General features: G+C 47.6%; 1 protein-coding gene and 1 non-coding gene across 3 annotated transcripts in view; one reads left to right on the top strand and one right to left on the bottom strand.

Moving 5' to 3' along the window:
- Positions 1-3,068: 3,068 nt before the first annotated feature.
- LOC131898699 (U6 spliceosomal RNA) lies at positions 3,069-3,175 on the bottom strand. The gene has a single exon (XR_009376005.1). It is a non-coding gene; the product is annotated as a U6 spliceosomal RNA (small nuclear RNA).
- A 5,117-nt stretch (positions 3,176-8,292) lies between these two features.
- The window catches only part of Atp2a2 (ATPase sarcoplasmic/endoplasmic reticulum Ca2+ transporting 2), a 49,615-nt gene continuing 42,069 nt past the window's right edge, over positions 8,293-15,838 (top strand). The window contains exons 1-3 of one of the 2 annotated variants that reach the window (XM_059249694.1): positions 8,293-8,622; positions 9,256-9,273; positions 9,398-9,480. In XM_059249694.1, coding sequence (XP_059105677.1) covers positions 8,505-8,622; positions 9,256-9,273; positions 9,398-9,480 — 219 coding nt within the window. In that variant the 5' untranslated portion in view covers positions 8,293-8,504. The remainder of the gene's footprint in view (positions 8,623-9,255; positions 9,274-9,397; positions 9,481-15,838) is intronic. The other variant, XM_059249695.1, reaches the window with a different exon arrangement.

Raw genomic sequence — 15,838 nt, 5'->3', positions numbered from 1 at the left:
GGGAGCTGGTTGGGGAAGAAAGGAGCAGAGAAATGTTTCCACAAAAATCAAAGAGCAAGCCGCTGGGTGGGAGGGGGGATCGCTGCTATATTTAAAGTGCATTCCTTGGGGTTCGGGATTTAGCTCAGTGGTAGAGCGCTCCAAGGCCCTAGGTTCAGTCCTCAGCTCCGGAAAAAAAAATAAAAGAAAAAATAAAAATAAAGTGCATTCCTCCTTCAGGAAGCCACAGCTTTGAAAACCATCCCACAATGCTCTGCTTAGCATTGCTATATGGCTTTCTGTCTGTCTGTCTCTCTCTCTTTCCTTTTTTCTTTCTTCCTGAAGATGGTAACACTTTGGTCTCTCCCCACCCATGTGCCCCCCTCCCCCAGCAACAACATTTGGTTAATTAATTGGTTTGATGTGTGCTGGCACCAGCAGCACCCTGGGCACGGTGCTAGATGCTGGGGACACCAATCGGGAGGGCTAAAGGGTCTCAGTGCAAGTGATTATCACACGTTTATCTGGTTACTTGTTCTTTCTTGAGGGTCCCCGATCTCCCGGGGCTTGTAATTTGTTGTAAGGAGAGAGATAACTGTGAGTGATTCACCATGTTATTACTCGTGGGTGAGTTCGCCCATTCCTTCCACCCTGAGCCTGAACCTCTTGGTCCTGGGTGTGCTGTATTATTTATGGCTCCCTTCTCAAAAGGACGTGACCCTTACTGTCACACGGGAACCCACGGCTTGGATAGGCGGAGATGTGGGCTGGCCGCTGAGTTCGGTTAGTCGGCGTTTGGGAATGTGTGTGCCATGCGTATGTGGGTGGAGTTAAAGAATGGGAGAGATTGGAGATAGGGAAGAATGGCAAGTCTTGGGCCTTGGTACCCCCAAGATTCAGAGTGATGCGGAGAGAGGGGAACAGGAGGAGGTTGAAAAGGACAGAAGGGAAGCCCAGTTACCGCGGTGATGTGAGGAAGGGTTCCGAGAGGACCAAGCTGCAGCATCTAGTGTTGTGCAGGCAGATCTCCGCGAGTTCCGGGACAGCCAGGGCTACATAAGGAGACCCTGTCTCAAAAGTAAGGAAATAAATCAATGAAATCAGCCTGCTAAACTGGTGAGTTACTGGCTGGAGTGGCTGGGAACCGCATCTGCCACCACCTGGGACAGTTGGGAGGTGGAGGTGACTCATAGCTGATCAGCCATTGTTAGTCTGGAGCTGGCTCCCAGGAAGTTCCTCCTTCTTAAGCATCAGCTAAGAGTTGGAGTTTTGCAGTCAGTCAGCCTTGCGAGGAAGCCAGCCACAGGCAGGGGGAGGAAGATTCTAGAAAAGATGCCCTGTGAAGTCGTTCAGATTTCTCAGATGTTACTCTTTTTTGGTTTTTCCAGACAGGGTTTCTCTATGTAGTTTTGTGCCTTTCCTGGAACTCCCTTTGCAGACCAGGCTGGCCTCGAACTCACAGAGATCCGCCTGGCTCTGCCTCCCGAGTGCTGGGATCAAAGGCGTGTGCCACCACTGCCCGGCTCAGATGTTACTCTTGTGGCATGTAGACACAGTGATGGTCGCAAAGTGCTGGTGTGTTTGTGTGTTCAGGGACATGAGTTATGCTCGAGTGAATTTGTCTTCACACAAAGACTGGCAGAATGGCGATTTGGGGTGGTGGGCAAGGACTCCAGAACATAGCTCTCTCATTCAATTCTTTTTTTTTTTTTTTTTTTTTTTCTGAGACAGGGTTTCTCTGTGTAGCTTTGGAGCCTGTCCTGGAACTCACTCTGTAGCCCAGGTTGGCCTCGAACTCACAGAGAGCTGCCTGCCTCTGCCTCCTGAGTGCTGGGATTAAAGGCATGCGCCACCGCCGCCGCCGCCACCACCACTACCACCGCCTGGTTTCCCATTCAATTCTTATGGACAGCCGAGAGTCCACGAGGCACACCTATAATCCTAGCATTCAGGAGCCTGGGGCAGAAGGATCTTGAATTTACAGCCAGCATTTCAATAGTGTGGCCTTTTCAGCCAGCATTTCACTCAGCAAGCACACATCCAGAGCAAGCAAGAGGTGGCAGATGGGATCCTGTCAGAGGTCTTGGCTCCTTCTGGCCTCTCAGTGTAAGCATTTCGTGATGCCAAGTCTGGTCCTGTTGCTTAAATGGGTATTTCTCGAGGTACATGACCTTCAAGTCAGCTGACTAATATCAACCAGAGGAAGGGTGACGTTCCAACACTGTATGTCAAACTGTCAGGGCTAGGATAAATAGGCAGGAACACCCTTTAGGATCTTTCCTTTTTGACTTTGGAACCTCCGGTCAAAGATTTATAAAATGCTGGAGAGATGGCTCAACAGTTAAGAGCACTGGCTGCTCTTCCAGAGGTTCTGAGTTCAATTCCCAGCAACCACATGGTGGGTCATTACCATTTATAGCAGGATCTGAGGCCCTCTTCTGGCATAAAGGCATACACACAGAGAGAGCACTCATATGCATAAAATAAGTAAATCAATTAAAAACAATAAGATTTCTAACAATTGAAGAATCACATGCAGCCAATTAGTTATTTTTAACCTGGGATGAGTCACTAAAAGGCTTGTTGGCTAGTGACATAGACATCCTGCCTGTTAAACCGTGTGTAAATAAAATCTGGGATGTATCACTAAAACGGTTTGGGGGCAGGGCTGGAGAGATGGCTCAGGGGTAGAGAGCACTTATTGTTGCAGAGGACCTGGATTCAGTTCCCAGCACCCACATGGTGTAACCATCTGTAATTCCAGTTCCGGGAGGTCCGATGCCTTCTTTTGGCCTCCAAGGGCACAAGGCAGGAATATAGTGCACATAATATGAGGGGGAGACACTCATACATACAAATACATTTACATTTTTTTCATTTTTTCCCTGTTATTGAAAACAGATTCTTTTCTCATATAATATAGCCTGATTATGGTTTCCCCTCCCTCTCCTCCTTCCAGTTCCTTCCCGTCTCCCCTGCCCTCCAGATTCACTCCCTTTCTGTCTCTCATTAGAAAAGAACAGGCTTCTAAGAGACAACAACCAAACATGACCAAACAAAATATAATAAGATGAAGCAAAAACTACCATAAAAATATGGGACGCTTCACAAATTTACATATCATCCTTTCACACAGCCCATGCAAATCTTCTCTGTATTGTTCCAATTTTAGTATATGTGCTGCCAAAGTAAGCATAAGATGAAATTTTTTTTTGAGAGAGAGAGGGGGGGGGAGAGAAAGAGAGAGAGAACATAATGCTCTTGCAGAGGACTGGAGTTCTTTTCTCAGCAGCCATATTATTGGATTCTCACGAGCTATAACTCCAGTTCCAGGGGATCTGATGCCTTCTTCTGGCCCCCTCAGGCACCTGCACTCATGTGCACATACCCCACACACAGACATACGCACAAACACACAGTTAAAATACAATAAATCTGGGGGCTGGAGAAATGTCTCAGTGGTTAAGAGCACTCGGCTGCTCTTCCAGAGGACCCGGGTTCTATCTATTCTCAGCATCTACTTGGTGGCTCACAATCATCTGTGACTTCAGTCCCAAGGAATCTGATGCCTTCTTCTGGCCTCCAAGGGTACGTGGCAGGCACAGAGTGGTGCATAGGCATGCATTCAAGCAGAGCACTCATTCACATTAAAAAAAAAATCTTTTAAAAAAGGCTTGCAGGGCTGGAGAGATGGCTCAGAGGTTAAGAGCACTGGCTGCTCTTCCTGAGGTCCTGAGTTCAAGTCCTAACACCCACATGGTGGCTCACAACCATCTGTAATGAGATCTGGTGCTTTCTTCTAACATGCAGGCAGAACACTGTATAATAATAAATAAATAAAATCTAAAAAAAAAAAAAAGGCTCGGCGGTGAAAACGCAAAAAGATCATAATAAGTACAAAAGATCATAATAAGTACATTCATTTATAGGCAGGCTCCGTGCCTGGGATGCACAAAAATCAACAAGCTAAGTATACCATAAATAGATTTAACAGGACTATGGTCTGCATGTAAAGGACTTGGTTTGAGCTAGCTGCTAACACTACAGTGTGTGAGTGGAAGGCTTCAGACAGAGGTGGGTCATGCTCAGAGTTGCGTGCTCAGTATTGGGCGTGTCCAGAGGGGCTGGGGGCTGAGACCCGGGCTATAGGAAAACAGCGTTGATGCCCCGCTGCTCTTTATAGTTAGGAAAGGAGACATGAATGCAATAAAGATCTTGCCATACTCAAAGGGATTAAGCTTGTTCAGGGTGTTTTCAGAGAGCTAAATAAGAACGAATGTAGCTAAGAGAAGGTGGATTCTGCCCAGAATGGAGCTGTTTTAATGGTTAGAGCTGTCCAAATATGGAGCAGACTGCCTCTTGTGGCCCCCACCACTTCACAGGAGGCCTGCAGAGGGCTGAGAACTGGCCGGGCCTCTTTTGCAAGTCACCTCCTGGCTTTTTTTTTTTTTAATCTGAATAGCTTTTTAAACTAACCTGCCTTTTATTAGCTAATGTCCTCCTTTATTGATGCCTCGGACAGTCTTCGATCCCACTTCATCTTCCTGCATCCCACTCTCTCCTTTCCCTTTTCCTATGTCCTCAAGTGATTAAGTACGTGGCTAGGAGCCTTGCTGGAAGGCCGGGTAACCTTTCTTATTAAAGCCTTGCAAACAAGGAGTGAGGACAGCTCTGTGCATAGAACAGACTGAGCCCCAATTTTCTCTTTTTTACAAAGGCGGGTTCTCACTATGTAGCCTTGGCTGCCCTGGAACTTGCTCTGTAGACCAGGCTGGTCTTGAACTCACAGAGATCTGCCTGCCTCTGCATCCTGAGTACTGGGATTAAAGGTGTGCACTACCATGCCCTTTCTATTTCTCCTTCTTCTTCTTCTTCTTCTTCTTCTTCTTCTTCTTCTTCTTCTTCTTCTTCTTCTTCTTCTTTTTAACTTTATTTTATTTGCATTGGTATGAAGGTGTCAGATCCCCTGGAACTGGAGTTACAGACAGCTGTGGGCTGCCATGTGGTCGCTGGGAATTGAACCCTGGTTGTCTGGAAGAGCAGCCAGTGCTCTTAACCGATGAGCCACCTCTCCAGCCCCTGCTTCTTCTTTTTTTTTTTTTTTTAACTGAGATAAATCCTTTATTTATTTATGTTTCTCCCACCTTTGTTTCTAGATAAGAGTAACCTGGGAGTCTGCCTTTGGGAGTCTGGGCTCATGATCAGTTTTGCCAACCTCTAAGCAAGGGGTCTCCGGCATATCAAGAGACTGGGAAAGAAAGGCCTGTCTGGTATGATAATATGCCTGGGGGCCATGCTGAGCTAAAATAAAATCAAACTAGTTGTTTAAGGGAGCATTCCAGCCTTCAGTAAAAACAAACAAACAAACAAACAAACACTTGCAAAAAACATTCCAGAAGGGCAATGGAATGTGTAGCAGTGCCTATGAGAATATAGACCACCGTCATCTCTGAGAGTCCTGTAAAGTCGTTTTGCCTTCTTTTTGTTTTAAACCTGTTTCATAGCCATGCTCATAAGGCAAGCGGCTTAGAGGCGGTCCGGTCGGTTCATGAATGGAAATCAATCAGAGTCCAGCAGACGTTTGCTGAGGCCTCCATGCTGGCACAGCCCTTGGCGGGTTACTGATGGGTTGGGAAGGGTGGGGACTCTCATTCACTTAAACTGCAGGTATTCAATAAATGATGAGCGGATGATGCCGGGGGAATGACAAGACGGACCAGCTGTGTTCTCATGGAGCTCGTATCTGGGTGCCCCACTAGGAGCTGAGGAGGGCCGTAAGCAACTAAACAACAACAACAAAAAAAAACACAGCGCATTTTCCATGGGCAGGTGCTTGGGGGAAGGGGACCTTGAATAATGTGATAGAGGGTGCCCTGGGGAAGGGAGCTGCTTCAGATAATAAAGCATCTTTCAGGAGGGGACTTATGAATGAAGAAGCTTGCCTGAGGGAAGTACCGGGAGCTCCTGTTGTAAGATGCAATTGCAGCCCCGAGAGAGAGGGAGCTACAAAGGAAAAGAAAGAAAGAAAGAAAGAAAGAAAGAAAGAAAGAAAGAAAAGAAAGAAAGCAAGAAAGACAGACAACCTAGACCCAGTGAACGTCTCAGACAATTTCCAAACTGAGACAGGGCCCGATCTTCCTGTCCTCGGTGCCTCTTGCTGTTGGTGTGAAAAACATGAAGCCAGGCAGAACTGGAACACAAGGAGGCCCAAGACCCACCGGCGCTCCATCACCACACCCCCACCTTGCAGGCAGTCACCTGATCCTTCTGAAGAGGCTGTGACCTAACCAGTTTCCACCTTGCTTCTAAGGAGGGCATTGCTGTACACTAGAATTTGTGTGTGTTTGTTTCGTGTAGGGTTCTGTTGGCCCTTTCCCAAGTATCAATCAGAACTGCATGCCAGCCTCCACTCCTTGGAAATAATTAAATGAAATGACGTACTTGATTTCTTTTTCAGTCGGGTAATGCACCGCGATTTGCATCTGTTGAAGGAATCTCTTAAGTCTTAAGGCCCAGCCCTGTGGGACGACTCAAGTGATTTTTTTTTGGGGGGGGGCGGGGTGTCGTTGCTAAACACTCAAGTGGACGAAATGCTTTATTTTGCAACCGATTCCCTTCAGGAAGCTGCTCTTTGTGAGAATATTTGTGAATTCAATGCAGCGGTCCCCCGGCCCCCTATTTAGTATGGCTTCCCACCTTCCTCTGCTTTTTAAAATTTTTTTTTAAATTTTTTTAGACAAGGTCCAACATCGCGGGCTGGTTCTAAACTCATTAAGTGTCCGAGGACGACCTTGAACTCTCGATTGCTTCCACGTCTGCGTGCAGAGATCACAGGCGGACATCACATCACACCTGACTCAGTATGATCTCTTTATATTGGCAAAATTACATTTCATGCTAGGCTCTGATCAGACCTCTCCGACACAGCAGATGATTTGTGGTTTAAGAATAGGTCTGAGATTGAAAGCTCCTTCTCTCCCATTGGGGGAAGTGGACGTCTGAATGGCAGCCTTCATTTTAAAGCCAAAGTCAAGCACCGAGGAGACGCAGAGCTGCTCCAGCATAACCTGTGACTTCTATGCAGACGTGTGTCAAAGGCTGTGTGGGCTCCTAACAACGAAGTAAAACTTCCTCCTTCCTCCCGCAAGAGTGGGATTCCCTGTCGGGGTACAGAACCCGCAGGGGAAGGAAGGGCTGGTGTTGGCGTGCGATGGAGATGGGGCTCTCGGCTGGGGGTGTGGGATGCGGTGTTCCCGAGGCGACAGCTGAGCGATTTTGGCTGTGTGGGAAGGGAACTGCGGAATTCCTCCCCTTGGTTGCTGGGGTGGGGGGTGGGGGGGGGCTCTCAAGGAGGAGGCATTAGGATGCAGAGCACGGGCTCGGGCTGTCCAGGGCGCAGAGGCGAGCCAAGGACACCCGTCCGAGCGCGCCTCGGTCGCCCGCGTCCCGGCACCTCCCTGCCACCCAAGCAGTTCCCCCCCCACCAGCGGCGGGGGCACCGATCGCCCACCCGTGAGCCCCGCGCGCGGACGACCCGCGAAAGCCCCGGCCGAGAGGAAAAAAAAAAAAAAAAAAAAAGTCAGGCTCGCCCCTCCGGCCCGGCCCCGGCCGCAGCGGGCCAAGCGCGGACCCGGAGGCGGCCTGCGCGCGCACGCTTTCTCTCTCTCGCGCGCGCGCGCGCGGCCTCGATCCGGGTTACTGGGGGGCGGCGCGCGGGAGGGGGCGGGGCCTGCCGGCGGCGTGGGGGCGCGCCTGGAGCGAGCGCGCGCGCGGGAGGGCGCCGGCGTGGGGGGGGGAGGGGCGGGGAGAGGGGGCGGGGCCGCGCCGCCCGCGCCGCGCTGGGCGCTCTCGGCCAATGAGCGGCGTCCACATGCCGCGGCGGCGGCGAGAGGGGAGGCAGCGGCGGATAAATGCTATTAGAGCAGCCGCCGCGGAGCCGTCCCCGACGCCACCTCCCGTCTCCTCCGCCGCAGTTTCCTCCGCCGCTGTCGGGGTTGTGCAGCGCTGAGGAGGGGCTCGTGCCCGGCGCGCCGCGCAGAGCTGCTGCTGCTGCTGCTGCTGCTCCTCTCCGGCCGCCGCTCCGCTCCGCCTCGCTCTCCTCCGCGCGCCGAGGGGCTCGCCCGGGCGCCCCTCCTCAGCCCCGGCGGGTCTCCCTTCCACGCAGCGGCGCCGCGGCGGCCTGGGCTTGCCCGCGGCCGGCTGGCAGCTGAGGCGACGCACCCTCGCAGCGCGGCGGGAGGCTCGCAAGCCCCCCTCGGGTGGGCTCGGCGGGGCCGGGCCGCGTGCGGCGGTTTCTAGGGGAGGGGGCTCCGGGTGATTCAGCGTCCCGGACAGGCGGAAGCGGCCGCAGCCTCGGCGGCGGCGGCGGACGAGCAGGAGCAGGAGGAGGAGGAGGAGGAGAAAGAGGAGGGGACAGCTGTCCGCGCCCGGGCGCCCGCGGTGGCACGAGCCCGCGGCCCGAGTGCGAGGCGGAGGCGAGGAGGCCGCGGGGACGCGAGGCGAGGCCGGCCGGGGCCCCCGCAGCCATGGAGAACGCTCACACAAAGACGGTGGAGGAGGTGCTGGGCCACTTCGGCGTCAACGAGAGCACGGGGCTGAGCCTGGAGCAGGTCAAGAAGCTCAAGGAGAGATGGGGCTCCAACGGTAGGTGCGGGGCGCCGGGGCTGCAGCGGCGCGGCGCGGCGCGGGCCCGAGCCCGAGCCCGAGCGCCGGGGAAGATGGCTGACCCGGGCTCCACCTCGTGGGGCTCGGCTCGGCTCGGCGCCCGACGGCTGCCGGAGGCCGGGGCGGTCCGCACGCGGGTCGGGGCCTCCTTCTCCCCCCCCCCCCGACGACCTCCAGGGGTCTCGAGCCGGTGACCTTCCCGGAGCGCAGCGAGCCCAGGGGTGGTGGTGGTGGGGGGAGGCTCCTGCGGCTGGGCCGATGTCCCCCCGCGGGTTTCCGAGGCGTCGGTGTAGTGGAGAACCCCTCCGACCGTTTTCTTGTGCTCCCCAAAGTTAGACATCTGGCAGAAGGGATGACCCAGCATGGTCCCGGAGGCCCCCGGGAGCGGACGGGCAGGACCGTGGCCATTGATGACTGGGGCTGCATGATTTTCTCGGGGTGTCAGAGTGGAGAGAGAGAGGGAGAAAGGCTGGGTGTTCATATACCCACATCTGTCTTTCAGAGCACGATGGTCGTGAATTTAGCAGTTTTTTTTTTTTATAAAGGCGCTAATAACATGTCTGTATTTTTCTTTCCTCCCGACACGTTGGCTGGCGAATTTCGGCATTCTAGAATTACCGGCTGAAGAAGGTAAATCTTCATGTTACTTTGGTGTGTGTGTGTGTGTGCACGCGCGCGTGTGCGGACACGGATTGATTGATGTAGACCATCAGAACAAATACTTTTTTTTTGTTTTTTTTTTTTTCTTTAACAGGAAAAACCTTGCTGGAACTTGTGATTGAGCAGTTCGAAGACTTACTAGTTAGGATTTTATTGCTGGCAGCGTGTATATCTTTCGTAAGTATTAAGAGAAATATATTTTTTATCTGCCCATACAAGCTGAAAGTGTTTCACTGATACACCAGAAAACAAATAATAGCCATTGAATTTTCATGTTTAAAAAAAAATAATAATAATAATAATAACCTAGGTGTCAGAGATAAAAAAAAATGGTAGAAGCTATTTTGTAGAGAAAATAGATGACTCTTAACCGCAGGGTCGCTGGCATTTTTAGCCTCAGAAAGTTTTTCAAGGCAAGGCCTTCTTTTCTGTTGGGTTCTTCCATTTGTTATCGCGTTGTGAGATCACGCTGAGATGATGTTGGGCCCTCTGTAAATAGAACATACAAAGGGAATATTCCAGCGGCTTTGCCTTCCTGGTAGTGGCAAGGTGACAGTTGTGCCCGAACAGTGACAAGAAAGATGACAGCCGTGATGGCACCACTGTTGACCAAATTTGGTCACTGACCTTTAGGATGGCATCTAACCCGGACCCCTGTCTTGAGTGATTCCTAGAGCGAGAGAACAAAGTGCAGTACTCTTGGTTCTAAATATTAAAGAGGGAATGAAGGTAGAAGGGGTTTTTTGTTGTTTGTTTGTTTTTTTGTTTGTTTTTTTTGTGGTGTCGTCCCCTCCTTCTGTATGTGCTTGAGCCCTGTGTGGTTGCTAAGAAACTAGTGAAATGCAGAGAGCTGTCTGAGAAAAACTAATAGAAGTGGCAAGGTTATTTCTAGGTTATTAACAGTTTTTCTCTGGTGTTCTTTTCACTGCATTCTTTTTTCTGGCCAGTGGATTTCTTTATAGTTTCCTTAAAACTGTGATAGTGGTACACAGATGGTCTTCACCTTCACGGCACACGATGCTTTTTGTTCTTCCAACATTTCATTCTTACACTGTGATAGGAAGTGAAAAATCATAGAATACTTGTTTCAAGGGCTCACAAAACTGACGCTGTTGGGTTTCAATTACGTATATTCATTCTCATGTAAATCTGACCTAGGGGTCATGCGGTCATGAAGGCACCAGCAGAGAGGACTTAGTGAGTTCAGGTGAAGGGAAGGTTTATTTTTAGCTGTTTTTAAAATAAATATTGGTGACCTTTAGGAGCAGTTGTGTACATGAATTTTGCCATGAAACTTGACTATGTCATGTTAGCTAAGTGTTGTGTGGCCATCACTACTAGTTCAGATCTCAAGAACCTTACCTGTGGTTTTCATTGAATACAATTTAGACTCCCATAGCAAACCATTCAGCATACTACTGAGTCCCTCACTCTATACCACTTACATATCTTTTTGTGATTTTTGAAAATTTTGCCCTGTAAATGGCTGCATCATTGGTAAATGAATAGAGTAGTTGTTGGGTTATAGTTTGAGTTTGTTGACATGAGGTAAAATAAATTATACATTTGGGGAGCTTTCAGGGTTTGTGTTTATGCAGGCTATGTAATTCTGAAAGTTAAATGCTGGCACTCACTGAGGTCTTCAGGGACTGAGAAATAACTAGCTGATACATACAAGCCATAGGCAAAATGCATTCCTGCTGGTTCCTTCTGTGTTATAGTTTAAAGCAATCTTTGAAATAGTGCCATTTGTCAATGAAAAAGTTACTGGCTATTGGATCTCAATATGGGTTTCAAAATTGTAAGTGGTCAGTTTGACTTTTTAGCAAGTAGTATTAATGATTGTAGGTGTATTTTACAATGGAATAATTAGGAATTTGTTATTTTTAATAATTTTCAAATTTTAACTTTTTGGTAATAGGATGTTTGTTAGTGTTTGTAGTTGAAATGGGAGTTCATTTTCAATAACTACTTGGAATTCTTGTTCAGGAGATGAACTGTTACATTTTTATGTTATGGTTTGTTAAATGGCTAAAAGAATAAGTATAGGAAGTACTTCTTATAGAATTGGCTTTGGTTTATTTGATGAAGATTGTGTTAAGATACTGTTCCAAGGCTGCTCTAGAACTTATGTTACTGACTGTTAGTGTCCGCACTGCAAGGTTGCCTTGTTTCAAAAGGTTCAGGAAACTGAGGCATCAGGACAGCATGGGCTAGAGAAAGACCCTATCTCAAAAGCTATAAAAATGGAAAAGAGAAATTGTGCTAGAAGGTGGGTTCTGTTGATGCTTTTCATGGAGGGTTGATGGTGCCATGTGCTACTTGATCTGTCCTTTCCTTGTTTCTCTTTATTTCTGTTACTGCCTCGTGTGTGTGTGTGTGTGTGTGTGTGTGTGTGTGTGTGTGTGTGTGCGCGCGCGCGCGCGTGTGCGTGTGCGTGCGTGCGCGCGCAGTGTAGGGATTTGTGTGCTTGTTGAGGTATGGAGGTGCACTTGTGTGAATGTGTGTGCGGTGGCCAGAAGTTGACATCGGGTGTCTTGCTTAATGACTGTCCACCTTATATACTGAGTCAGGGTTTCTGGACTAAACCCAGAGTTCACTGATTCAGCTAGTTTAGCTAGCCAGCTTTCCCCAGGGATCTATCTCTACCTCCCAAGTGCTGCGATTACAGGCACTTTCTGACCTTTGTGTGAGGTCTGAACCAGGTCCTTAAGCTCAGCCATCTTTCAGGCCCTGTTTTGAGACTGGTCTCAAACTCACTCTGTATAGCCCAGTCAGTCTTATGCAATCCTCCTGCCTTACTTAGCCTCTTAGGTGCCAGGATTACAGGCTTGTGCCACCAACTTCAGTTTGTTATTTATTTTCATAGCTTCCAAATAAGAGCACTGACTTATTTGTGGTGGTCAGTATATTCTTACTGGCTTCACAGGAAAAACATGATCTTTGAATACTTAGATTCTTTTGCTGAAGTGAATAAGCAGTTCTCATAAATCATCAGATTTCTCCCCAGGTTAGAAAGATATTAATGATTTATTTCAAATATCAGACTAGTAAACTGTTAACTACAGTTAATGTTTTGCTCTGGCAAAAAAATAGGAAGCTGCATTAATGTTTTACACTTGTGGCTCATGGGGGCAGTTTAATTTGTAGTATTCACCAAAGTTGTTTCTTTTAAAAAGATCAATTCCAATACGGTGGTGCGTGCCTATAATCTTTTAGTTAGGAGTTCAAGGCCATCCTTGGCTATACAGTGGGTTTGATGAGGTTGGCCTGAGGTATATAAGGATGTCTCAGCAAAATGCATCTCCCTTTGCATATGGACATCAAATTTCCTTAACTTGATGTCATTTACTGTTTTTCACTTGGATTCCCGTTCTCTAAGGTTACTAACTTTACCCTCAATATACTGCATCATTTGGTTGCATAACTGGAATGCCTACCCACTCTTCCCCTCCCCCAGTAGAACACCTGACACAGACACAGGGAATATGGTGCCTGTTACTTTGAAGACTGCTGTTGAGAAAGTAAAGGGGCTGTGATAAGGGAGTTGTCTGGGGAAGAGGAGCACAGGCTTTTAGAAGGTAACCGTTGGGTAAAGAGCTGAAGGAGACATGAGTGTCTTAGGGCTTGATGGCATTGGCATTAGCTGACCTATCTAGACCAGGGTGGCACCTACCGATGATGGAGATCAGCATAGGTTTCTTTATTTACTCTTTGCCCTGTTTCCTGTTTTACACTGCTTATATTGATTCTAAAATAGTCTTCTTGTTTTGAGACAATGTCTCTTCTTACAGTCCTGGCTATCCTGCAGACGAGGACGATGTAGACCATGCTGGCCTAGAACTCAGGAAGAGCCTCTTGCCACCAAGCTGAGCCCTATGCTTTCTCAGTGTCTCACATACAGGAATGAATTTGTTTCTAGCATTTTGAGGCATTGATAAAAAACATGGGATCTGTTTATTGCTTTGCTTTATTCAGTGATATACAGGAAGCATTTAATAGTGTGCTTTATGGTGATTTAATGTTTTTGTTTTATTTATTTTCTTAAAATATAATTTAAAAGTTGATTTGAAGAGGAAACATCAATGTCTTTCCCCACTTTCCCTACTATGAGGATAGAATCCAGGGCCTTGAGCACACTAGGGAAGTGTTTATGTTGTGTAGTGTGTGTGTGTGTGTGTGTGTGTGTGTGTGTGTGTGTGTGGGTTGGTTGGGGAGGAGACAATCTCATTGTTTGGCCTTGGCTAGCCTGGACCTATCAGTGTAGACTTGAGATCCAATCAGTGTAGACTTGAGATCTACCTTGCTCTGCCTTCCAAGTGCTGAGATCAAAGTAATGTTGATCAAAGCTGTGTTGGTTTTCAAGGTACTGTATTACTACTATATGGCAAGGACTCTTGTTCTTCCTGCCCTGGCCTCCTGTATCCTGGGATTATAGGTGTGTATTGCCATGCCTAACTCTGGTATAGTTTTTTTTATTTTTTAGATTTATTTATTATGTATACAGTGTTCTTCCTGCATGTATGCCTGCAGGCCAGAAGACTGCACCAGGTCTCATTATAGTTGGTTGTGGGTGCTGGGAAGAGCAACCAGTGCTCTTAACCTCTGAGCCATCTCTCCAACCCCCTGGTATTTTTTTTTTTTTTTTAAGTTTATATAGAAGAGAATGAATTCTAATTCTTGTTAGGTTTGTTTGTTTTCAAGGAAGATGAAAATAGCCCTTCTGGGGCTGGAGAGATGGCTCAGGGGTTAAGAGTGCTGAGTCTTCTTCAGAGGACCTGAGTTCAATTTCCAGCACCCACATGGCAGCTCACACCTGTCTGAAACTCCAGTTTCTAGGGGACCCTGACACACATGGCAAAAACACAAATGCACATAAAAATAAAATTATATTTTAAAAAAAAGAAAGAAAGAAAAGAAAATAGCCCTTCTGATATGTCTTTTTTCTTTAGGTTTCTCTTTTCTTTTTTTTGGTTTTTCAAGACAGGGTTTCTCTGTGTACTTTTGGTGGCTGTCCTGGAACTCACTCTGTAGTCCAGGCTGGCCTCGAACTCACAGATATCTGCCTGCCTCTGCCTCCCGAGTGCTGGGATTAAAGGCGTGTGAGTCCACAGCCAACCTGGTCTACATAGAGAGCTTCAGGCCAGCCAGCCAAGGATACACAGTGAAACCCTGCCTCAGAGAGAGAGAGCTCGCGCGAGCAAGCTCAGCCCACAATCCCAATGGCGTAAGTTGACCACCCTCCCAATATATAGCAGAACACGCCTTTTTGCCTTAGAACAAAATTTGCTTTGTTATTCCAATTAGAAGTTAGTAGTGCCAGGTTAAATGTGGGGGCCATATACCTGTAATACCAGCCGTGAGAAAACTTGAGGCAGGAAGACGGCTATAAGTTGGAGGTCAGCCTGGCTGGAGCAAGACCCAGGAAAAACAGGAAATTAGGGGACTGGAGAGATGGCTCAGTAGTTAAGAGTACTTGGTACAGTTGTAGAAGACCTGGTTTGGTTCCCAGCACCTGCCTCAGGTGGTTCAAGTGATCTGTAATCCAGTTCTGAAGTTCCAACACTTTTCTGGATTCTGTGGGTACCAACATGCATGCGAATATACATACACACACAGAGAGAGAGAGAGAGAAAAAATTTAAAAAATTGTAAAGGTATTAGCAGTGCCATAGTGCCGTTTCTTGTGCATTGGGATCAAACCCCAGAACCTCATATCTCTTAGGAAAATGCTCTACCTGAGTTACATCCGAATCCAGAGATTAACCCTGTGAATATCAACAGAAAGATCTCTTACCCTACCCTACTTAGGCTTAAAGTAAAGTGAATAGTGACTTGGAACAGGGCTGGCAAAAGTGAAGCTTTGAACTTCTGGATAATTGTAGGGGAGATATTGTTACTGTAACAATACAGAGTTTGGAGGGAGAGGAAACACTTGGCCTAAAATGACACTGCAGCTCCCCTCTCCTCCTTTTCCGCTCCTTACTTGTGGAGTGTTGTGCTTCGTCTTAGTTACTCAGTGTAAGACACTGAGCATCATCTAGGTACCAGAGCCTCTTGGGAGCCCCTAGGGATGCAGCTGTAATCAAAGGCAATACAAAGAAATCCTTTATGTTCAACCTATTTCCCCTTTTGTATAAATATATTTTGTGTAACTTAGGAAAAACCATAGTAAGTAACTAAACTGACCATACCATAAGACAGTATCTGTCTAGTTTCCTCCTAGACCTTCTCACCATCTGTCGTTTTTGTCAGCACTATTTTCCCATTTGTATAACCTAACAGGATTTCTTACCAATAGAACAAACCGTGAAGGACTGAAAAACAAAGTCTGAGTGTAGATTGGTTTTTATCAGTTAAATGTGTTCTTCGATTTGAGGTATAGGATTTGCGTCTTTGGGTTATTTATTGTTTTGAGATAGATTTTATTTTTATTTAAAAACTTTTTAGATTATTTTATTTTGTATGTATACGTGTGTATGTTTGTGTGCTATATGCCACCTGTGTGGGGGTACCTCTAGAGGCAAGAAAGGTAT

The sequence above is a fragment of the Peromyscus eremicus genome, chromosome 23 (assembly GCF_949786415.1).
Source record: "Peromyscus eremicus chromosome 23, PerEre_H2_v1, whole genome shotgun sequence".
NCBI classification, from domain to species: domain Eukaryota; kingdom Metazoa; phylum Chordata; class Mammalia; order Rodentia; family Cricetidae; genus Peromyscus; species Peromyscus eremicus.
Note: the sequence above shows the minus strand (reverse complement) of the source record. Positions and strands in the feature narration are given on the sequence as shown.